Source organism: Capra hircus, chromosome 19 (genome assembly GCF_001704415.2).
Source record: "Capra hircus breed San Clemente chromosome 19, ASM170441v1, whole genome shotgun sequence".
Classification (NCBI taxonomy): domain Eukaryota; kingdom Metazoa; phylum Chordata; class Mammalia; order Artiodactyla; family Bovidae; genus Capra; species Capra hircus.
In genome coordinates this window covers 26416357-26432448 of record NC_030826.1, presented here as the reverse complement: position 1 = coordinate 26432448, position 16092 = coordinate 26416357, and the positions used below count along the sequence as shown (strand labels likewise).

The 16092-nt window shown below is 52.7% G+C and overlaps 4 protein-coding genes across 4 annotated transcripts in view; 2 read left to right on the top strand and 2 right to left on the bottom strand.

Moving 5' to 3' along the window:
* The window catches only part of PELP1 (proline, glutamate and leucine rich protein 1), a 48346-nt gene extending 44862 nt beyond the window's left edge, over positions 1-3484 (bottom strand). The window contains exon 1 of the mRNA XM_018064497.1: positions 3227-3484. The gene's annotated coding sequence lies outside the window, so the exon portion shown is untranslated. The remainder of the gene's footprint in view (positions 1-3226) is intronic.
* MED11 (mediator complex subunit 11) lies at positions 3596-5398 on the top strand. Its single transcript, XM_005693467.3, has 3 exons — positions 3596-3751; positions 3914-4044; positions 4886-5398. The coding sequence occupies exons 1-3, from the start codon at positions 3667-3669 to the stop codon at positions 5021-5023; spliced, it is 354 nt and encodes a 117-aa protein (XP_005693524.1). The 5' UTR covers positions 3596-3666; the 3' UTR covers positions 5024-5398.
* CXCL16 (C-X-C motif chemokine ligand 16) lies at positions 5752-10349 on the bottom strand. The gene is made up of 6 exons (XM_018064531.1): positions 10281-10349; positions 9095-9257; positions 8619-8757; positions 8226-8308; positions 6473-6892; positions 5752-6041 (listed from the first exon to the last, which is right to left on the bottom strand). The coding sequence occupies exons 1-6, from the start codon at positions 10332-10334 to the stop codon at positions 5980-5982; spliced, it is 921 nt and encodes a 306-aa protein (XP_017920020.1). The 5' UTR covers positions 10335-10349; the 3' UTR covers positions 5752-5979.
* Positions 10308-15424, top strand: ZMYND15 (zinc finger MYND-type containing 15). Its single transcript, XM_018064541.1, has 13 exons — positions 10308-10915; positions 11295-11529; positions 11620-11775; positions 12030-12190; positions 12703-12855; positions 13176-13256; positions 13393-13509; positions 13629-13717; positions 13805-13903; positions 14082-14235; positions 14318-14376; positions 14609-14769; positions 15125-15424. Exons 1-13 carry the CDS (start codon positions 10333-10335, stop codon positions 15294-15296), a joined length of 2220 nt encoding a protein of 739 aa, XP_017920030.1. The 5' UTR covers positions 10308-10332; the 3' UTR covers positions 15297-15424.

The window sequence follows — 16092 nt, the reverse complement described above, 5'->3', positions numbered from 1 at the left end:
GAGAGACCTGGAGTAAAGGGCAAATTTGGCCTTGGAGTACAGAATGAAGCAGGGCAAAGGCTAACAGACTTTTGCAAAGAAAACACACTGGTCATAGCAAACACTCTATTCCAACATCACAAGAGAAGACTCTACACATGGCCATCACCAGATGGTCAATACTAAAATCAGATTGAGTATATTCTTTGCAGCCAAAGATGGAGACACTCTATACAGTCAGCAAAAACAAGACTGGGAGCTGACTGTGGCTCAGATCATGAACGCCTGTTGACAAATTCAGACTTAAATTGAAGAAAGTACGGAAAACCAGTAGACCATTCAGATATGACCTAAATCAAATCCCTTACAACTATACAGTGGAAGTGACGAATAGATTCAAGGGATTAGATCTAACAGACAGACTGCCTGAAGAACTAAGGATGGAGGTTTGTGACACTGTGCAAGAAGCAAGACCATCCCCAAGAAAAACAAATGCAAAAAGGCAAAATGGTTGTCTAAGGAGGCCTTACAAACAGCTATGACAAGAAGAGAGGAAAAAGGCAAAGAAGAAAAGGAAAGATATACTCATTTGAATGCAGAGTTCCAAAGAACAGCAAGGAGAGATAAGAAAGCCTTCCTCAGTGATCAAGGCAAAAAGAAAATAGAGGAATACAATAGAATGGGAAAAACTAGAGATCTCTTCAAGAAAATTAGAGATCCCAAGGGGATATTTCATGCAAAGATGGGCACAATAAAGGACAGAAACAGTATGGACCTAACAGAGGCAGACAATATTAAGAAGAGGTGGCAAGAATGCACAGAAGAACTGTACAAAAAAGATCTTCATGACCCAGATAATCACAATGGTGTCATCATTCACCTAGAGCCAGACATCCTAGAATGTGAAGTCAAGTGGGCCTTAGGAAGCATCACTATGAACAAAGCTAGTGAAGGTGATGGCATTCCAGTTGAGCTATTTCAAATCCTAAAAGATGATGCTGTGAAAGTGCTGCATTCAATATGCCAGCAAATTTGGAAAACTCAGCAGTGGCCACAGGACTGGAAAAGGTCAGTTTTCATTCCAATCCCAAAGAAAGGCAATGCCAAAGAATACTCAAACTACCCAACAATTGCACTCATCTCACACGATGGCAAAGTAATGTTCAAAATTCTCCAAGCCAGGCTTCAACAATACATGAACCGTGAACTTCCAGATGTTCAAGCTGGATTTTAAAAAGGCAAGAGGAACCAGAGATCAAATTGCCAACATCCACTGGATCATCAAAAAGCAAGAAAGTTCCAGAAAAAAATCTATTTCTGCTTTACTGATTATGCCAAAGCCAAAGTTTATTGTGGATCACAACGAACTGTGAAAAATTCTTCAAGAGATAGGAATATCAGACCACCTTATCTGCCTCCTGAAAAATCTGTATGCAGGTCAAGAAATGAGTTACAACTGGTCATGGAACAACAGACTGGTTCCAAATTGGGAAAGCAGTAAGTCAAGGCTGTATATTGTCACCCTGTTTATTTAACTTATATGCAGAGTACATCATGAGAAATGCTGGACTGGATGAAGCCCAAGCTAGAATCAAGATTGCTGGGAGAAATATCAATAACCTCAGATATGCAGATGACACCACACTGATGGCAGAAAGCAAAAAAGAACTAAAGAGCCTCTTGATGAAAGTGAAAGAGAAGAGTGAAAAAGCTGGCTTAAAACTCAACATTCAGAAAACTAAGATAATGGCATCTGGTCCCATCACTCCATGGCAAATAGATGGAAAAACAATGGATACAGTCGCAGACTTTCTTTTTGGGGGCTCCAAAATCACTGCAGATGGTGACTGAAGCCATGAAATTAAAAGACCCTTGCTCCTTGGAAAAAAAAAGTATGACCAGCCTTAACAGCTTATTAAAAAGCAGAGACGTTACTTTGCCAACAAAGGTCTGTCTAGTCAAAGCTATGGTTTTTCCAATAGTCATCTATGGATGTGAGAGTTGGACTATAAAGAAAGCTGAATACAGAATTGATGCTTTTGAACTGTGGTGTCAGAGAAGACTCTTGAGAGTCCCATGGACACCAAGGAGATCCAACCAGTCCATCCTAAAGGAAATCAGCACTGAATATTCATTGGAAGCACTGATGCTGAAGCTGAAACTCCAATACTCTGGCCGCCTGATGTGAAGAACTGACTCACTGGAAAAGACCCTGACACTGGGAAAGACTGAAGGCAGAAGAAGGGGACGATAGAAGATGAGATGGTTGGATGGCATCACCGACTAAACAGACATGAGTTTGAGTAAACCCCGGGAGTTGGTGATGGACAGAGAGGCCTGGCGCACTGCAGTCCATGGGGTGGAAGAGTTGGACAGGACTGAGCAACTGAACTGACTGACAGCCCAGCTGTACTGTAATCCCATTGATTTAGGGGTAAATTAAGTTGCTTCTAAGCTTTCTTCACTGCTGGTTTAGTTAACCATATGACCTTCTGTTTTCCAGTTTCTATTGAAAGTTTTGCTATTATTAATAACTCCTTTCCTTGACCCCTTCCTTAAATCCCCTTATTGTTATCTTCTTAGGATTTAGAAAAAGAGTGAAGTTAAATGCTAGATACCTCAAACTTAACTAAAACCCTCCACTCGCTTGCTAACCCTGGGCAAACTGGCTTCATTCTCAACCTTCCATAAACTGTCAAGATTGATCTTTCCTGAAAGATATAGCTGGTCAGAATCCACTTCTTGAAAACCTTTCAACCGTTCCCAAATGCCCTCAAAATAAAGTTCAAATTCCTTAGCTTGCAAGCCATTTTCTGGTCTGGCTCCCCACTGCGGTCTCCCCAGTCACACCTAGCCACCAACCACACTGCGTTCACTCCAGTCAAACTTACTGGACTTCCAATGCGTCGGCCCCTCACAGCACTACGCGCTTGCTGTGCCCTTCCCTTTTCCACTCCAACCTCTCAGTCACCTGGTTAACCCCCAGATTCAGTTAAAGCAACATTTCCTCCTAGAATCCTTTCTCTATTCCTAGAGATACACCCTGGGCGTATCCCTAATAAAGCACCTATCCATTCTCACGTGAGAGTCCACCTCACTCACCTTTGTATCCCCAGAGGCAACCACATAATAAGCAATCAGAGAGGGAAACGGCTGACAGGAGCGAGCGCCTCAGAATATATTGACAGTCCGTGTTTTAGCGCAGCTCCCGGTCAGAGGGAAGCGCTACGGCGAATGTCACACTCACCAAGTCGTTTTCCCAGGGCCCCGATAGGTGGCGGAGTGGGATAGGCAGACAGAGGGTCCATGGCTGTCCAGTCTGTAATACCCCAAAGGTCCTACCATCATCACCCAGCACCCCGAAGACGCTCAAGAAATTCTTGTAGAAGAAATTAAACAGACCACAACAGTGTCGTGAAGGTGGACAGGTCTGAATGGCCTTAGACTGGAGAAATTTTCGATACTCCGTCTTACCACAGGTGGTCACGCGGTGGGGTCTCGCAGCGGGCATGCGCACGAGACCCTGGGAGTTGTAGTTCACCCGGTGAAACCGGAAGGGAAAGACCACGCTGAGCGTCCTGGGAACTGTGGTGTTGGCTAAGGTGCGCCCTCTGCGCAGGCGCACACCGACAGTTACTTCCGGGCGTTTTTCCGTAGTATTTCGCAAAAGAAAACCCGAGGGTAACGATGGCTACCTACAGCCTGGCGAACGAGCGACTACGCGCCCTGGAAGACATCGAAAGAGAAATTGGAGCCATTCTTCAGAATGCAGGTTCGGGATACGAAGACAAGAGGGGCGCGACCGCTTGCACATGCGCGGACCAAGTTGGGTTGGAAGGGATCCTAACTGGGTTTAGGGGTGGGTGGGGCTGGCCCTGGGGCGGGGCTATACTGGCGGTCTTCGGATAGCCCCGCCCGCTCTCCGCTCCGGCAGGTACCGTGATCTTGGAACTGTCCAAGGAAAAAACCAACGAGAGGCTCTTAGACCGACAGGCAGCGGCCTTCACCGCGTCGGTGCAGCACGTGGAAGCAGAGCTGTCGGCTCAGATTCGCTATCTCACTCAGGTGTGTGTGGTGGAACGTGCTACGCTCCCACCCCAGCTCTCTGCCTTAGCCTTATTCTTCAAGAGTCCGGGGCACAGCTTTGGACCCCCGGAGCCAAGCAAAACCAGCCCTACCCAGCAAGCCCGTCGATCCTGGCAGCATCCTTCCCTTCCAGGACAGGTTTCCTGTGTCACTGAGTTGCATCGCATGAGCCAGTGGGTGGGAAAGCCCTGGGAGAGGGCATCTAAACAATAGGAAAGCTATAGGATTTGCCTGTAGACATTTGACCTGACCTCAAGTGTACAGCGCTCCAGACAGCTACCTCACGAGAAAAGGAACAGGACTGAAAGGGCTCTGAGGTTATTACAACAGGAAGCACCATTTACTAAACGTGTACAGTGTGCTAGACATTCTGCATTATCTAATCCTATAACAACTCTGAAAAGTGAAACTGTTAGTCTCTCAGCCGTGTCCGACTCTCTGTGACCCTGTGGACTGTAGCCCGCCAGGCTCCTCTGTCCATGGAATTTCTCAGGCAAGAATACTGGAATGGGTAGCCATTCCATTCTCCAGGGGATCTTCCCGACCCAGGGATTGAACCCGGGTCTCCTGCATTGCAAGCAGATTCTTTACCATGTGAGCCATCAGGGAAGCCCATAACAACTCTAGGAAGTAGTTACAGTCATCCCCACTTTACAGAGGTTTTTAATAGAAGTTCATTGATGTGCTCTAGGTAATCCAGCTAACCATCTGGCATAGCAGATTCAAACTCAGGAAAGAAATGCAGCAAAAGACCTGATGACTTGTTGGGGAGATGGGTGAGGGAAGGGGTGCTTCACTGATCAATCTGAATGTCCTATAGGTGGCCACAGGGCAGCCCCACGAGGGCTCCAGCTACTCTTCAAGGAAGGACTGTCAAATGGCCCTGAAGCGAGTGGACTATGCTCGCCTCAAGCTCAGTGAGGTGGCCCGAACCTGTGAGCAGATGCTGGAGAACTAGGCCAAGCAGGTGAACAGCTTGGAGGGAGAGCTCCACATATACCCCAGAACCGAATCTGGAGAGTGTGGGCTACCCTGTACCTGCCGTACTGGTCAGAGGCCATGAGGACAAGGGTGCAGAAGGTGGGAAGGAAGACACTTAAGAGACCAAGCCTGTGCACAGCTGTGCCCTGGCTCCTCCAGCAGGTTGCTCCTGCCATGCACTTCACTGAGTATGGACAAGCTCAGACAGAAGGTGGAGACTTAGACACCCAACCCACTTCCTCATGTCCCTGCCCTAGGCTTCCCGCAGACTTGGACCAAGGAAGACACATTTTTGGTTCACTGAAAAAGACAAAATGAGAACGAAGGGTTTTGCTAATAAAAATAATAACACTAAAACAAGGAGCTTAGACTCTAATTGGGGCATATATGGTGATGTAAGGGGTTGAGGAAGTAAAACCAGGCTGCATGGCAGCTGCTGAGGAGGGAGGGTGGAAAAGCCCAGGCCTTTACTGTGGGTTCAGGGCGTGAAGCAGGAGAGGGTAGAAGCTAGGGAGGAACACTGGTGTGTGAAGTGAAAAGAGCAAAATATATGGGTCATGGGACATGGAGGCTGGTGGGGGTTGGGAGGAGATGTTGAGGGGGAAGATGCTAGGTGGCCATCAGCAGAGAAGCTGAAGCCAAGAACCAGGCATGATTAGGGGGCAAGGGCATAAGACCCATGTCTGCAGAAAGAAGAGCCAAAAATTATAAAAATAAGTTTTAGTAGTTAAAAAATATGGAATTTATACAAGACATAAACAGTAAATTTTATATCACAGTATAGGAGAAATCCAAAATAAAAGAGGAAAGGTCTAAGGGAGGTCAGTGGTCGGTTAGTTGTGAATTAAACACTGACCAATAAGTAGAGTGTCTACCATGTGCCAGAGATTGTTCTCGTATATTAATTGATGCTGAATAAATCACAGTCTGCCCTCACAAGATTCCATTCTGTGCACTGGTTCTTCTGCTGCAGGTATATAATGAAGCTGCAAGATCTGGAAAAGATAAAGAAATTAACAGATGAGCTCTGAGATCAAGGGAAGTTGGGCAGGGTATCAGGGGGGCAAGGGGTGACAGCTTAAACTGGGGAATCAGAGTCCAAAACATTAGCTGTAGACCAGGTACACAGCAGGTGCTCAACAGTAAAGATCTGTGAATTGAATGAAGGGCTCCCACCTTCCTCCACAGCTTCATCTCCCACTAGTCTGCTCTAGCTGCCACCTTGATGTTGCTCCAAGCACTGCCTGACTTCGAGGGCTGGTCCCTGGGCCTATGATGGCGTCCCTCCCTCTCCACTCTGTAGTCGGGCTGACTCTTCACTCATCGCCTGTATTTGTCTCTGGGTCTGCCTGGGAGCTGCTGCTGGCAGAATCCCTGCCAGGGAGGCTCTGGGTCCCTGGAGGAGGGGTTCAGAAGCCCAGTTTACCTGGGGGATGCTGTAGAGGCTGCTTCCTCCTCCGCTTGCACACCACGTAGAGTAGGACTCCAGTGAGGATGAAAACGATGGCCAAGAGGGACAACACAGGCACCATGGCTAATGTCCCAGCCGCAGGACCCATGTTTTCTTTCAGCTGCTTCTGGTTCTCCCTAGCCTCAGGCTCTGCCCCCAGACTGTGGCCCGAAGCGTAAGTGGTAGTTTCATGGGTGGGGATGAGCTTGCTGTCCAAGGACAGTGCTCCTTCCAGAGGAGTGGGTTGCTGGGTACGCTGCAAAGTGGATGGCAGGTACATCTGGGAAGTGGTGGCTGTGTCTGAAGGTGCTGCTTCTGTGGGCTCAGGAAGCTGGGTGCTGTGAAGAGGTGCACCCGCCTGGTGGGTCACCACCCTAGGTTGAGCATGTCTACATTCTGAAGAAGCAAGAAGTGAGGAATCAGGGCTACGAGGTGACAAGGTGAAGAACTAGACAGAGGGCAGGGTAGTGGGTCAAGGAAAACACCAAGGGAACAGCTGAAGGCCAGGAAAGGAGGGTAGAGGGAAAATATGGAGAGATGGAAGTGAGCAACTACAACATGGAACCCCTGGGGCAATCATGTCCTGGAAAGTCAGGACACCCGGGTTGGAACCCAGACTCTGCTACAAAATAGCTGTGACCTTGCCCCTTGTTGCCTAATCTCTCTGGGGTTCATTTCTTTTAGCTGTAACTTAGGGATAATTTTATTAACAAGGGCCAGAGTAGCAAGGAAGAGTAGACGAAATCAGATAGGTGCTGGGACCTGGAAGAACACCTGGTGTCTTAATGGTTGTGTATTTATTTTAGGAGTAACATACAACCAGCATATCAAATTTGTGACTTCACAGGTGTTCCTGCTTAGGACAAGTTGCCATTAAGTTTTTCAAAAGTAGCTGTATACACTTATTTATTCATTTCATTGTTTTAAAATTTCACCTCAAAGGAACAATAAAATACAGAACTCTCCTTAATAATATACATGGTGAAATGTCTGGGAATAAAGTATAGTCAAACCTGCAACTTACTTGGAAGTGTACAAAAAAGATATTAGGCAGATCAATGAGGGATAGAGGGATGCATAGATAGATGGGTGGGCAATAAAGCAAATATAGTTACAATGCCTTAAACTCGATACTGTAAAATATAAAATATATTTGCTTTATTATGGATGTATATAAAATACATCAAATATAAAAATCAAACATTATAGAATTAGGTGGTGGTTATATGGATGTTCACTGGACAAATCTCTCAACTTTTGTACATGTCTTCAAATTTCCATAATAAAATTGTTCTTGTTGTTTAGTCATCAAGTAATGTCTGACTCTTTTGCAGCTCCATGGACTATAGCCCATAAGGCTCCTCTGTCCATGGGATTTCCCAGTCAAGAGTGACATCTCCTTCTCCAGGGGATCCTTCCAACCCAAGGATAGAACCCACTATCTCCTCCACTGGCAGGTAGATTCTTTACCCCTGAGCCACTGGGGAAGCCGCCACCACAAAATACCGGAACATAAAAATAGTGCCTTGATTTCAAGAACAACATTAAGTAAATGCACAGTGATAGGAAGTATTGGCAAAAATCATGAAAGTGATGGTGAAGGGTATATGGTAAAGAGGAACTTAAGTCAAAGTGTACTGAAGAAGAAAGGGCTGAGGCAAAGAAGGGTGTAAGGTGGCCGCACAGGAGCCCTGGGGACAGGGCCTAGGGAGGAGGGGGAAGCTCTCACCTCCGCTGTCAAAGCAGCGCATCAGTTCCTGAACCCAGCGGTCAGTGCTGCCTCCACACACAGTTCCGCGGGGTAGCTGGAACCTGAGGAACGACCTGGTTTCAGATGTGTCCCCACTCTCTGTCCCACCCCCACTATTCTCAGCTCTCTCCTGGTTCCAAGGAAGTGAGGTCACTCCCGAGCAGTTTTCTGCTGGGACTAGGAAATTCCAGGTAGGTGGGACAGGGGAAAAGGGAAACTGAAGGTGCAACGAATTAGGGCGAACGTGACCGGGAGGAATGGGGCAGGGGCTAGACGTCCTCCCAGAAGGAGATCGAGTTTGACCAGAGGATCCTGAAGGGCTGGGGTCGGGGCGCGCCGCGCAGCCCTCCCAGGGGTGGGTGGTGAGATTACCTGATGTAGGAAAAACAGCGCTGATATGCTGTCAGGTATTTTCGGAGATGACTCATTTCACTCTCCTTTGGAGGGGAACGGGAAGGGATTGTACGATTGCAGGGACACCTCCCAACCTTGCTGCCTTCGTTGCCATTGCCTGAGAGGGATGGAAGTGGCTCGCACAGGCCCCGGTTCAAGGGGCTCATGCAGCTGCTACTAAGACTTCAACCCACAGCCTCGCTACAGTGTCTCCCGTAGACCCCAGGATCTGAGCCCCGACCCCGGCTCGACCCACGCTTCACTCTCCCCAAATATGTCCATAATCACATCTGGACCCAGGTGTTCCCCAGCCCATCCCCAAGCCCAAGCAGCTGGCCCTCCCCCTGCCCCAGCTGCCTTGGGGACCCTGGCTCCCCACTTAACTCAACCCCGCGGCGCCAGTGCCTCCCGCCCGTTTCCTTCCCCGGATTCGGGGCTCCGGGCCTCTGACAAACCTGAAGGAGTGAGACAAGCTACAAACAGTAGGACCAAGAGTAACCGGGATGCCCGGCCCAGCATCATCTCTGCCCGCCGCGTTCTGTCTGACTCCCCAACGTTCTCCGGAGCCTGACGACCAGCCGGTTTCTCAATGGCTTTCGCTTCCTTCTCCCGCTTCGCCTGTGATTCCGAGGGACACGGCGGTCGTCGGCGCTGGGCCCGGCCGGCCGAGGCAGGTCGCGAGGGGGGCGGCGCGTCCCTCCCGGCGTCCTCACCGTCTCAAATCGACAGTGTGGTCAGTACCGTCGCAACCGCGTGATCGCAGGCTTGCGGGCGGCGGGGAAACTCCGGGAGGTGGAGTTTCTCCGCCAGCACCCCCGCACCCAGCCCAGAGCCTCGTCGAGGGATAACCAGGAATGAGGGAAGAAGGCGAGAGAAAGCGAAAGGAAGCCCGAGGTGCACGGCTAGGCGCGGCTGGATGGCAGCCCTGCCCCCTGGGCCGATTCGTCCGGCCCAGAGATGCCAGCACCGCCCGCCTGCCCTCCGCAGCTCAGTCTCTGTGACCTGCTCCTTAGAGAGGCTTTCACGTTTTGACCCGGCTCCAGTCACGTGGGCGAAGTGACTGTCAGCGCCAGTCCGCGCGCTCCGCCCGCGCAGACACTGACCCGGGCGCCTCCGCGCGGCACCAGACTTTGGGGCGTGGCCACCCGAGCAGCCGGCCAAGGGCTCGGGCAGCCTGACGTCACACCGCACCCCGAGGTATTTACCTTCGAAAAGTGGTGGCGGCTGCAGGTACCGGAGTAGTGGAGCGGCCGGGGCGGGGCTAGGTGTACTGGGGTTCACCGCCAACCCTAACCCCGTCCAAGGCGAAGGGAGGCCCTGCCTCTGATGCCCTCTTCCCACACCCCACAGAAGAGTCCAGAACTCTTCCCCATAGGATTAACCCTCTCCCACTTCGATCCTCGATTTAATTCAACCCCTACGTTTGAGGGTTTGAGCCTCAGATTTGGAGCCCCAAATATTATCTCCCTCCTGACTACTCACTTTTAACCCTAATCACCCACTTTCAAGTCTGGCCCCCATTCTCATCTTGAACTCGCATCCTCAGCCTTAAAACCTCCTTTCTAGCTCCCAACATCCATCCATAGATTCCACCCTAAGGGACCCCTCCAACCCACACTGTCCCCGGTGCCTCTCCCTCACCATACATCCCTTCCTCTTCTCAGTCTGGCTCAGGCCCTGTGCCCCTGAAGACATGGAGTTTGTGTCTGGATACCGGGATGAATTCCTTGATTTTGCTGCCCTCCTCTTTGGCTGGTTCCACAAGTTCGTGGCAGAGCGCGGGGCTGTAGGGACCAGCCTTGAGGGTCGCTGGCGGCAGCTGGAGGCTCAGATCAGAAGGTTGCCCCAGGACCCGGCCCTTTGGGTGCTCCATGTCTTGCCCAACCGCAGTGTGGGCATCAGCCTGGGGCAAGGGGCAGAGCCAGGCCCTGGACCAGGCCTGGGGGCTGCCCGGCTGCTGGGAGATGAGCCCCCACTCCACCTGCGAGACCTAAGTCCCTATGTCAGCTTTGTCAGCCTGGAGGAAGGGGAGCAAGGAGAGGAGGAGGAGGAGGAGGAAGAAGAAGAGAATGGAAAGGAGGAGGGTGCTGGCACCAAAAAGGTAGAAACGGACGAGGATGGGGAGCCGGCCCCTGGCAGCAGGGAGACCCCCCGGGAAGCCACCCCTCCAGGGGAGCCAGAGGAGGCCCAGCAGGAGGCTGGAGGTGGCGAGGATGGCAAAGAAGACAGGGCAGAAGACGGGCCGGGGCCTGAGAGGAGGACGGGGCGGAGAGGTGGTAAGAACCCGGGACACCGCTGGCCCCCTCAGAGCGCAGTTAGGAGTCACACATGGGTGGGCCTCAGGCCAAGCTGGCCTGAAAAGGTGTTTTCATTGATCCACATTCTTTTTTAAGTTTCACCAGCATTTAAATGGTAAAAGAAAAAAACAATTCCAGAAGTCGAGAGTTAACACCTCAAGAAAAATGTGAAGTTCCCACAGCACACCCCCACATTTCTGCCTGGCAGCAAATGCTCGTTCTGTGGAGCCGCTGTCCCCTTCCAAAAAGGCCTGCCCTCTCTACCTAGTCCCCTCTCCTGGCCCCAGGAGTATCTGATTTGGTACCCTGCCCCTAACAATCTTCCCCCTCCACCCCCGACTTTTCCTGTCTTCTGCAGATGCTGCCCCCTTGCACCTTTCCTGTCTCCTACTGGTGACGGATGAGCATGGCATCATCCTGGGCATTGACCTGCTGATGGAAGGAGCACAGGGGAGCACCAGCAGGGGCTCAGGGGCTGAGAACCTGGCTCCTCGAGCCTATGCTCTCCTCTGCCACAGCATGGTCTGCCCCATGGGCTCCGGAGACCCCCGAAAGCCCCGACAGCTTACTGTGGGAGATGCCCAGCTGCATTGGTACAGAAAGCTGGTAGAGGGTGGGGAAGCCTGGGGGCCTGGGCTTCTGAGCTCCACCCCCAACCTGATGCTGTCTCCACCCTCATTCAGGGAGCTGGAGAGTCTGGTCCCAAGGCTGGGAGTGAAGTTATCCAAGACCCCGATGCGGACATGGGGTCCCCGGCCAGGCTTCACCTTTGCCTCCCTTCGGGCTCGAACCTGCCATGTTTGTCACAGGCACAGCTTTGAAGTGAAACTGACACCCTGGTGAGCAACCTGCAAAGACAGAGTGAGGGGGAGGAAAGTCTGGCAAACAGAGAGGAAGCAGGCTAGTGGGGGACACTGTGGACAGACAGAATGAGGACCAGAGAAACAAGAAGATGGAAAAATACCATGCCGTTATAGGCAAAGAGAGTACACATAGACTGAGTGACGTATGGGCAGCTGCAGGACAGATGGACAGCAGACAGGGGACCTACATACACTAACACTGGATACCCCACCACCTCCTATAACCCCAGCCCCCAGTGCGGTGCTGTCTTGTACTGTGGAGAGGCTTGTCTCCGTGCGGACTGGAAGCGATGCCCTGATGACGTAAGCCACCGATTTTGGTGCCCAAGGCTTGCAGCCTTCATGGAGCGGGCTGGAGAACTGGCAACCCTGCCTTTTACCTACACCGCAGGTACCATAAGGTCAAGATGGATGGGGGAAGCAGAACTAGGTCCTTGGAACAGGGTCCTGGGCTTGAAGGTTAAGTGCCTGTTATTTCAGAGTCTTGATCCCTGGAGTAACAGCTGAGCACTGGGTGTGTGGGGCTGGGAGCTAGACCCCTGGGGCTGAAGATAGCCTCTCTGGAGCTGAGGACTGAGTTCCCAGGTTCCTGAGAGAACTTAGGGGATTCAGGAGTAGAGATACAAATACTTGCTTCCCAGTTTCACAAGCTGGCAACCTGAAACAAATCACTTTACTTTTTAGAGTTTTTCCTCACCGGTAAAACAGGCAGATTAGCAAATGTTAAAACCCATGGAATTGTTATATGGCTTCTGTGGACTATGCTGTAGCCACTCAGGAATGTTAGTTCTCTGCCTGACTAGAAGCAGACTCAGACCCAGGGTCCTGGGGAGAGGCTGAGGTGAGCCCAAGTCTGGAATCCTGGCCACTGGGCCCTCAACCCCTCCCCTCATCCTTCTCCAGAGGTGACCAGTGAAACCTTTAACAAGGAGGCCTTCCTGGCCTCCCGCGGCCTCACTCGTGGCTACTGGACCCAGCTCAGCATGCTGATTCCAGGCCCTGGCGCCCCCAGGCACCCAAGGGGCAGCACACCCTCCCTCAGCCTTCTTCTCCATGGTGCGTGGGGCCTCTCTCCAGGCATGAGTCGCTCAGACTAGAAAGCAGGAGGGGAGATCAAAAAGTTGTCCAGATCCTCGAAAACCCCTCCACATACACAGCAGACACTCCCACCCCCAGCACCAGGGCACTGCCTGCCCCTCCCCAGCCCTCGGAAAAGTCACCCCTGCCCACCCTCTCCAGAAGCCCCATCCCTAGGCAGTTTCCCAGCCCCCTGCTGCAGCTCCAGGTCCTCTCAGGGAACACAGCTCCTTTGGAAGAAGGAAGCAGCCAGGTGGGGATCTCCCTGACACCAGGCTCATCATCTTTCATCCTCACAGGAGATCCTTACCAGCCTCTCCAGGGGGATGGGCCTGCTCTGATGCCTCCAGTGCCCCCAGATTCACCCAGGGGCCTCTTTGGTGAGCCAGAGGGGCCCTGAGGGAGCTAGGGGTGGGGATATGATCTGCAGGGCCAGGGGTCTTGGGTGGCTGAGAAAGGAGGCTGTTAGACTGGAGGGGGCCTGAGGTCAGGTCCCCAGTAGCCCACTCTCCCCAGGCTCGTGGCAGGATTACTACATTTGGCGGGGCCTCAGCTTGGACTCCCCCATGGCCGTGCTCCTCACCTACCCACTGACTGTGTACTACGTCATCACCCACCTGGTGCCCCAGTCCTGTAAGGAGAGCTGAGGCAGGGGGGAGGACTGCGTGGAGCAGAGGGGCCAGGGGGCTGGTAGGGGACAGGAGGGAGGGGAGGAGGAGACCACATTCTTAAGTGGCTAGCTTATCACCCAGTCCCTGAGCTCAATATCCAGAACAAACAGTCACTGAAAATCCACGTGGTGGAGGCCGGGAAGGAGTTTGACCTTGTCATGGTGTTTTGGGTAAGTCCCTCCAGGCCTGAAGGGTGGGCATCTGGGTATGGAGGTGAACACAGGGTGGGATCCAGATTCGTCCTCTCTGCCCTTCAGGAACTCTTGGTCTTGCTCCCCCATGTGGCCCTGGAGCTGCAGTTTGTGGGTGATGGCCTGCCCCCTGAAAGTGACCAGCAGCACTTTACTCTGCAGAGGGTGAGGCTTGAGTACCCCCTCCCCCTGTCCCCCACCCTAATCTCCAGACCTGGTCTCTCTGTTATCATCCTGGTTGGGCAGTGCCCTTCTGATCCCTGCCTTCTCTCCCCTGTCTTACCTGACACATCTTCCAGCACCATCACTTCCACTGGCCTCTCTCCCACTTCTGACTCTCCAGGATGGCCCTGAAGTATCTGTCCGCCCTGGTTCTGGCATATCAGCACGGCTCAGCTCTGGGACTAAGGAGAAGGGGGGCCGCAGAGACCTGCAGATCAAGGTGTCTGCAAGGCCATACCACCTGCTCCAGGGGCCCAAGCCTGACTTGGTCATCGGTAAGAGCCGGGGGTGGGAGGGTGGAGAAGGTGGGAGGAGGCCATGGAAGCTAGCTTCTCCCTGCTCTCCTTCCCTCCGCAGGATTTAACTCTGGCTTTGGACTAAAGGACACTTGGCTGAGCTCGCTGCCCCGGTTACAGGTGGGGGATGGGGCAAAATGGGAGACCTTCTCTAACCTGCCTCCCGGTCCCCCATTTTCTAAAAGTGTCTTCTTCCCCATCATCTACTCCACAGACAGAGGGTGCACCCACGGGTCCTCCTGGCCCCTGTGTCTGCCTCATGCGTCTCCCCATCCCAGTCCTCTGGGTCCCCAGGAGGTATATGGGGGTGGGAGGTTTTCTGTGAGTGTCTGAGGCCCCGCTCCCACCCCAGTCCCTCCGAGTGCCGGCGTTCTTCACCGAGAGCAGCGAGTATGGCTGTGTGATGGACGACCAGACCATGGCGGTGGCCACAGGAGGGGGGACCAGCCCTCCACAGCCCAACCCTTTCCGCTCCCCCTTTCGCCTCAGAGCGGCAGACAATTGCATGCCCTGGTAAGGCCTTCGTACTCTCTGGCTGCTCATCCTGAAAAGCCCACCTCAACCCTCGTCTCTATGGTCCTGGGACCCTCCTGGCCAAGCCCTACCCTCTGCTTCCTCCGCCCGCACTCCTCACGACCCCCACTGGAGGGTCTCGACAACGCCCACACACCCCTCTATAGAACCAGCTCACAAAATCTCTCCAACCCCTGGTCGTCTACCCACCAAAACATAGCCCTGATTACACCCTGGCTCACCCACGGAGCCCTAAGCCTAGCCCCACCCCCCGGGAACGCAGAATTTATAAGCCCCGCCCCTTGGGATAGCCCAGCCTCTTGGCCCCGCCCCTGATGGAGCCACGCCCCCTCAGGTACTGCAACGCTTTCATCTTCCACTTGGTCTACAAGCCCTCGCACGGAAGCGGGGCCCGCCCGGCGCCCGGGCCGGTGACTCCGGCCCCAACTCCTACAGCCCCTCCCGCCCCCGCCCGTAGGCGCCGAGGAGAAAAGAAACCTGGGCGGGGGTCCCGCCGGCGCAGGTGAGGGCCGAGAGACAGCAGTCTACCGTCTCCCCCTACACGCCTCAGAAAGGAACGCGAAACAGGGGAGGCCGAGGGCGGGGCCAGTTGGCGGAACACGAAAAGCTAAATAAAATAACTTGTTTGAAACCACTGAGTCAAATGCTCATCGTTGGGTCCTTAAATGGAGAGAGGAGAAAAAGGATTTAAGGACGACATTTTCCTCCAGCTTTCTTCAGTTCCTCGACCGCTATCTCCTCTCTCTTTGCTTGGGATTCTAACCTTCCTGGGTAATCCCGTGCGTGCGTGCTAAATCGCTTCAGTCTTGTCCGACTCTTGGCTACCCCATGGATTGTAGCCCGCTAGGCTCCTCTGTCCATGGGATTCTCCAGGCAAAGATACTGGAGTGGGTTGTCATTTCCTCCTGCAGGGGATCTTCCCGGCCCCAAACTTCTAATAAGAAGAAGTGTTGATAAGACACTTTCCGGCCCCAGGAACATTCAGGGACCGGATCCAAGTCAAGATAAGACCAAGAAACGGAAAGTGACTTCTCTGTGGAAGGGGGGGATGGAGGGGGTGCGGGGCCAGGGGAGGCATACAGCCTCCTAGGGGCTGCACAGCCTTGGTTTAGAGTCAGTGAAAGCCCCAGGCCACCCACCTGTCCCGCTTAGAAACCTCATGGCCATCCTTGACTCCACCTTCTCTCATCTTTCATGTCCCGTAAGAACCAACTGAATGAGACTGCTGGTCACTCAGCCTCCAGGAGTTTATGTCCAGTCCCACTGCAAATGCCCCCCGTATCTCCTATTCCTTCCAAAACA

Coding starts and splice junctions, on each gene's coding strand:
- ZMYND15 (XM_018064541.1), top strand. CDS start 10,333: ATGGAGTTTGTGTCTGGATACCGGGATGAATTCCTTGATTTTGCTGCC. Junction 13,718..13,804: donor ACCTTGTCATGGTGTTTTGG/GTAAGTCCCTCC, acceptor TCTGCCCTTCAG/GAACTCTTGGTCTTGCTCCC. Junction 13,904..14,081: donor AGCACTTTACTCTGCAGAGG/GTGAGGCTTGAG, acceptor CTGACTCTCCAG/GATGGCCCTGAAGTATCTGT.
- CXCL16 (XM_018064531.1), bottom strand. CDS start 10,334: ATGTCTTCAGGGGCACAGGGCCTGAGCCAGACTGAGAAGAGGAAGGGA. Junction 9,258..10,280: donor AGAAGAGGAAGGGATGTATG/GTGAGGGAGAGG, acceptor TCGGAATCACAG/GCGAAGCGGGAGAAGGAAGC. Junction 6,042..6,472: donor GCCTCTACAGCATCCCCCAG/GTAAACTGGGCT, acceptor TATCTTTTCCAG/ATCTTGCAGCTTCATTATAT.
- MED11 (XM_005693467.3), top strand. CDS start 3,667: ATGGCTACCTACAGCCTGGCGAACGAGCGACTACGCGCCCTGGAAGAC. Junction 3,752..3,913: donor AGCCATTCTTCAGAATGCAG/GTTCGGGATACG, acceptor CCGCTCCGGCAG/GTACCGTGATCTTGGAACTG. Junction 4,045..4,885: donor AGATTCGCTATCTCACTCAG/GTGTGTGTGGTG, acceptor AATGTCCTATAG/GTGGCCACAGGGCAGCCCCA.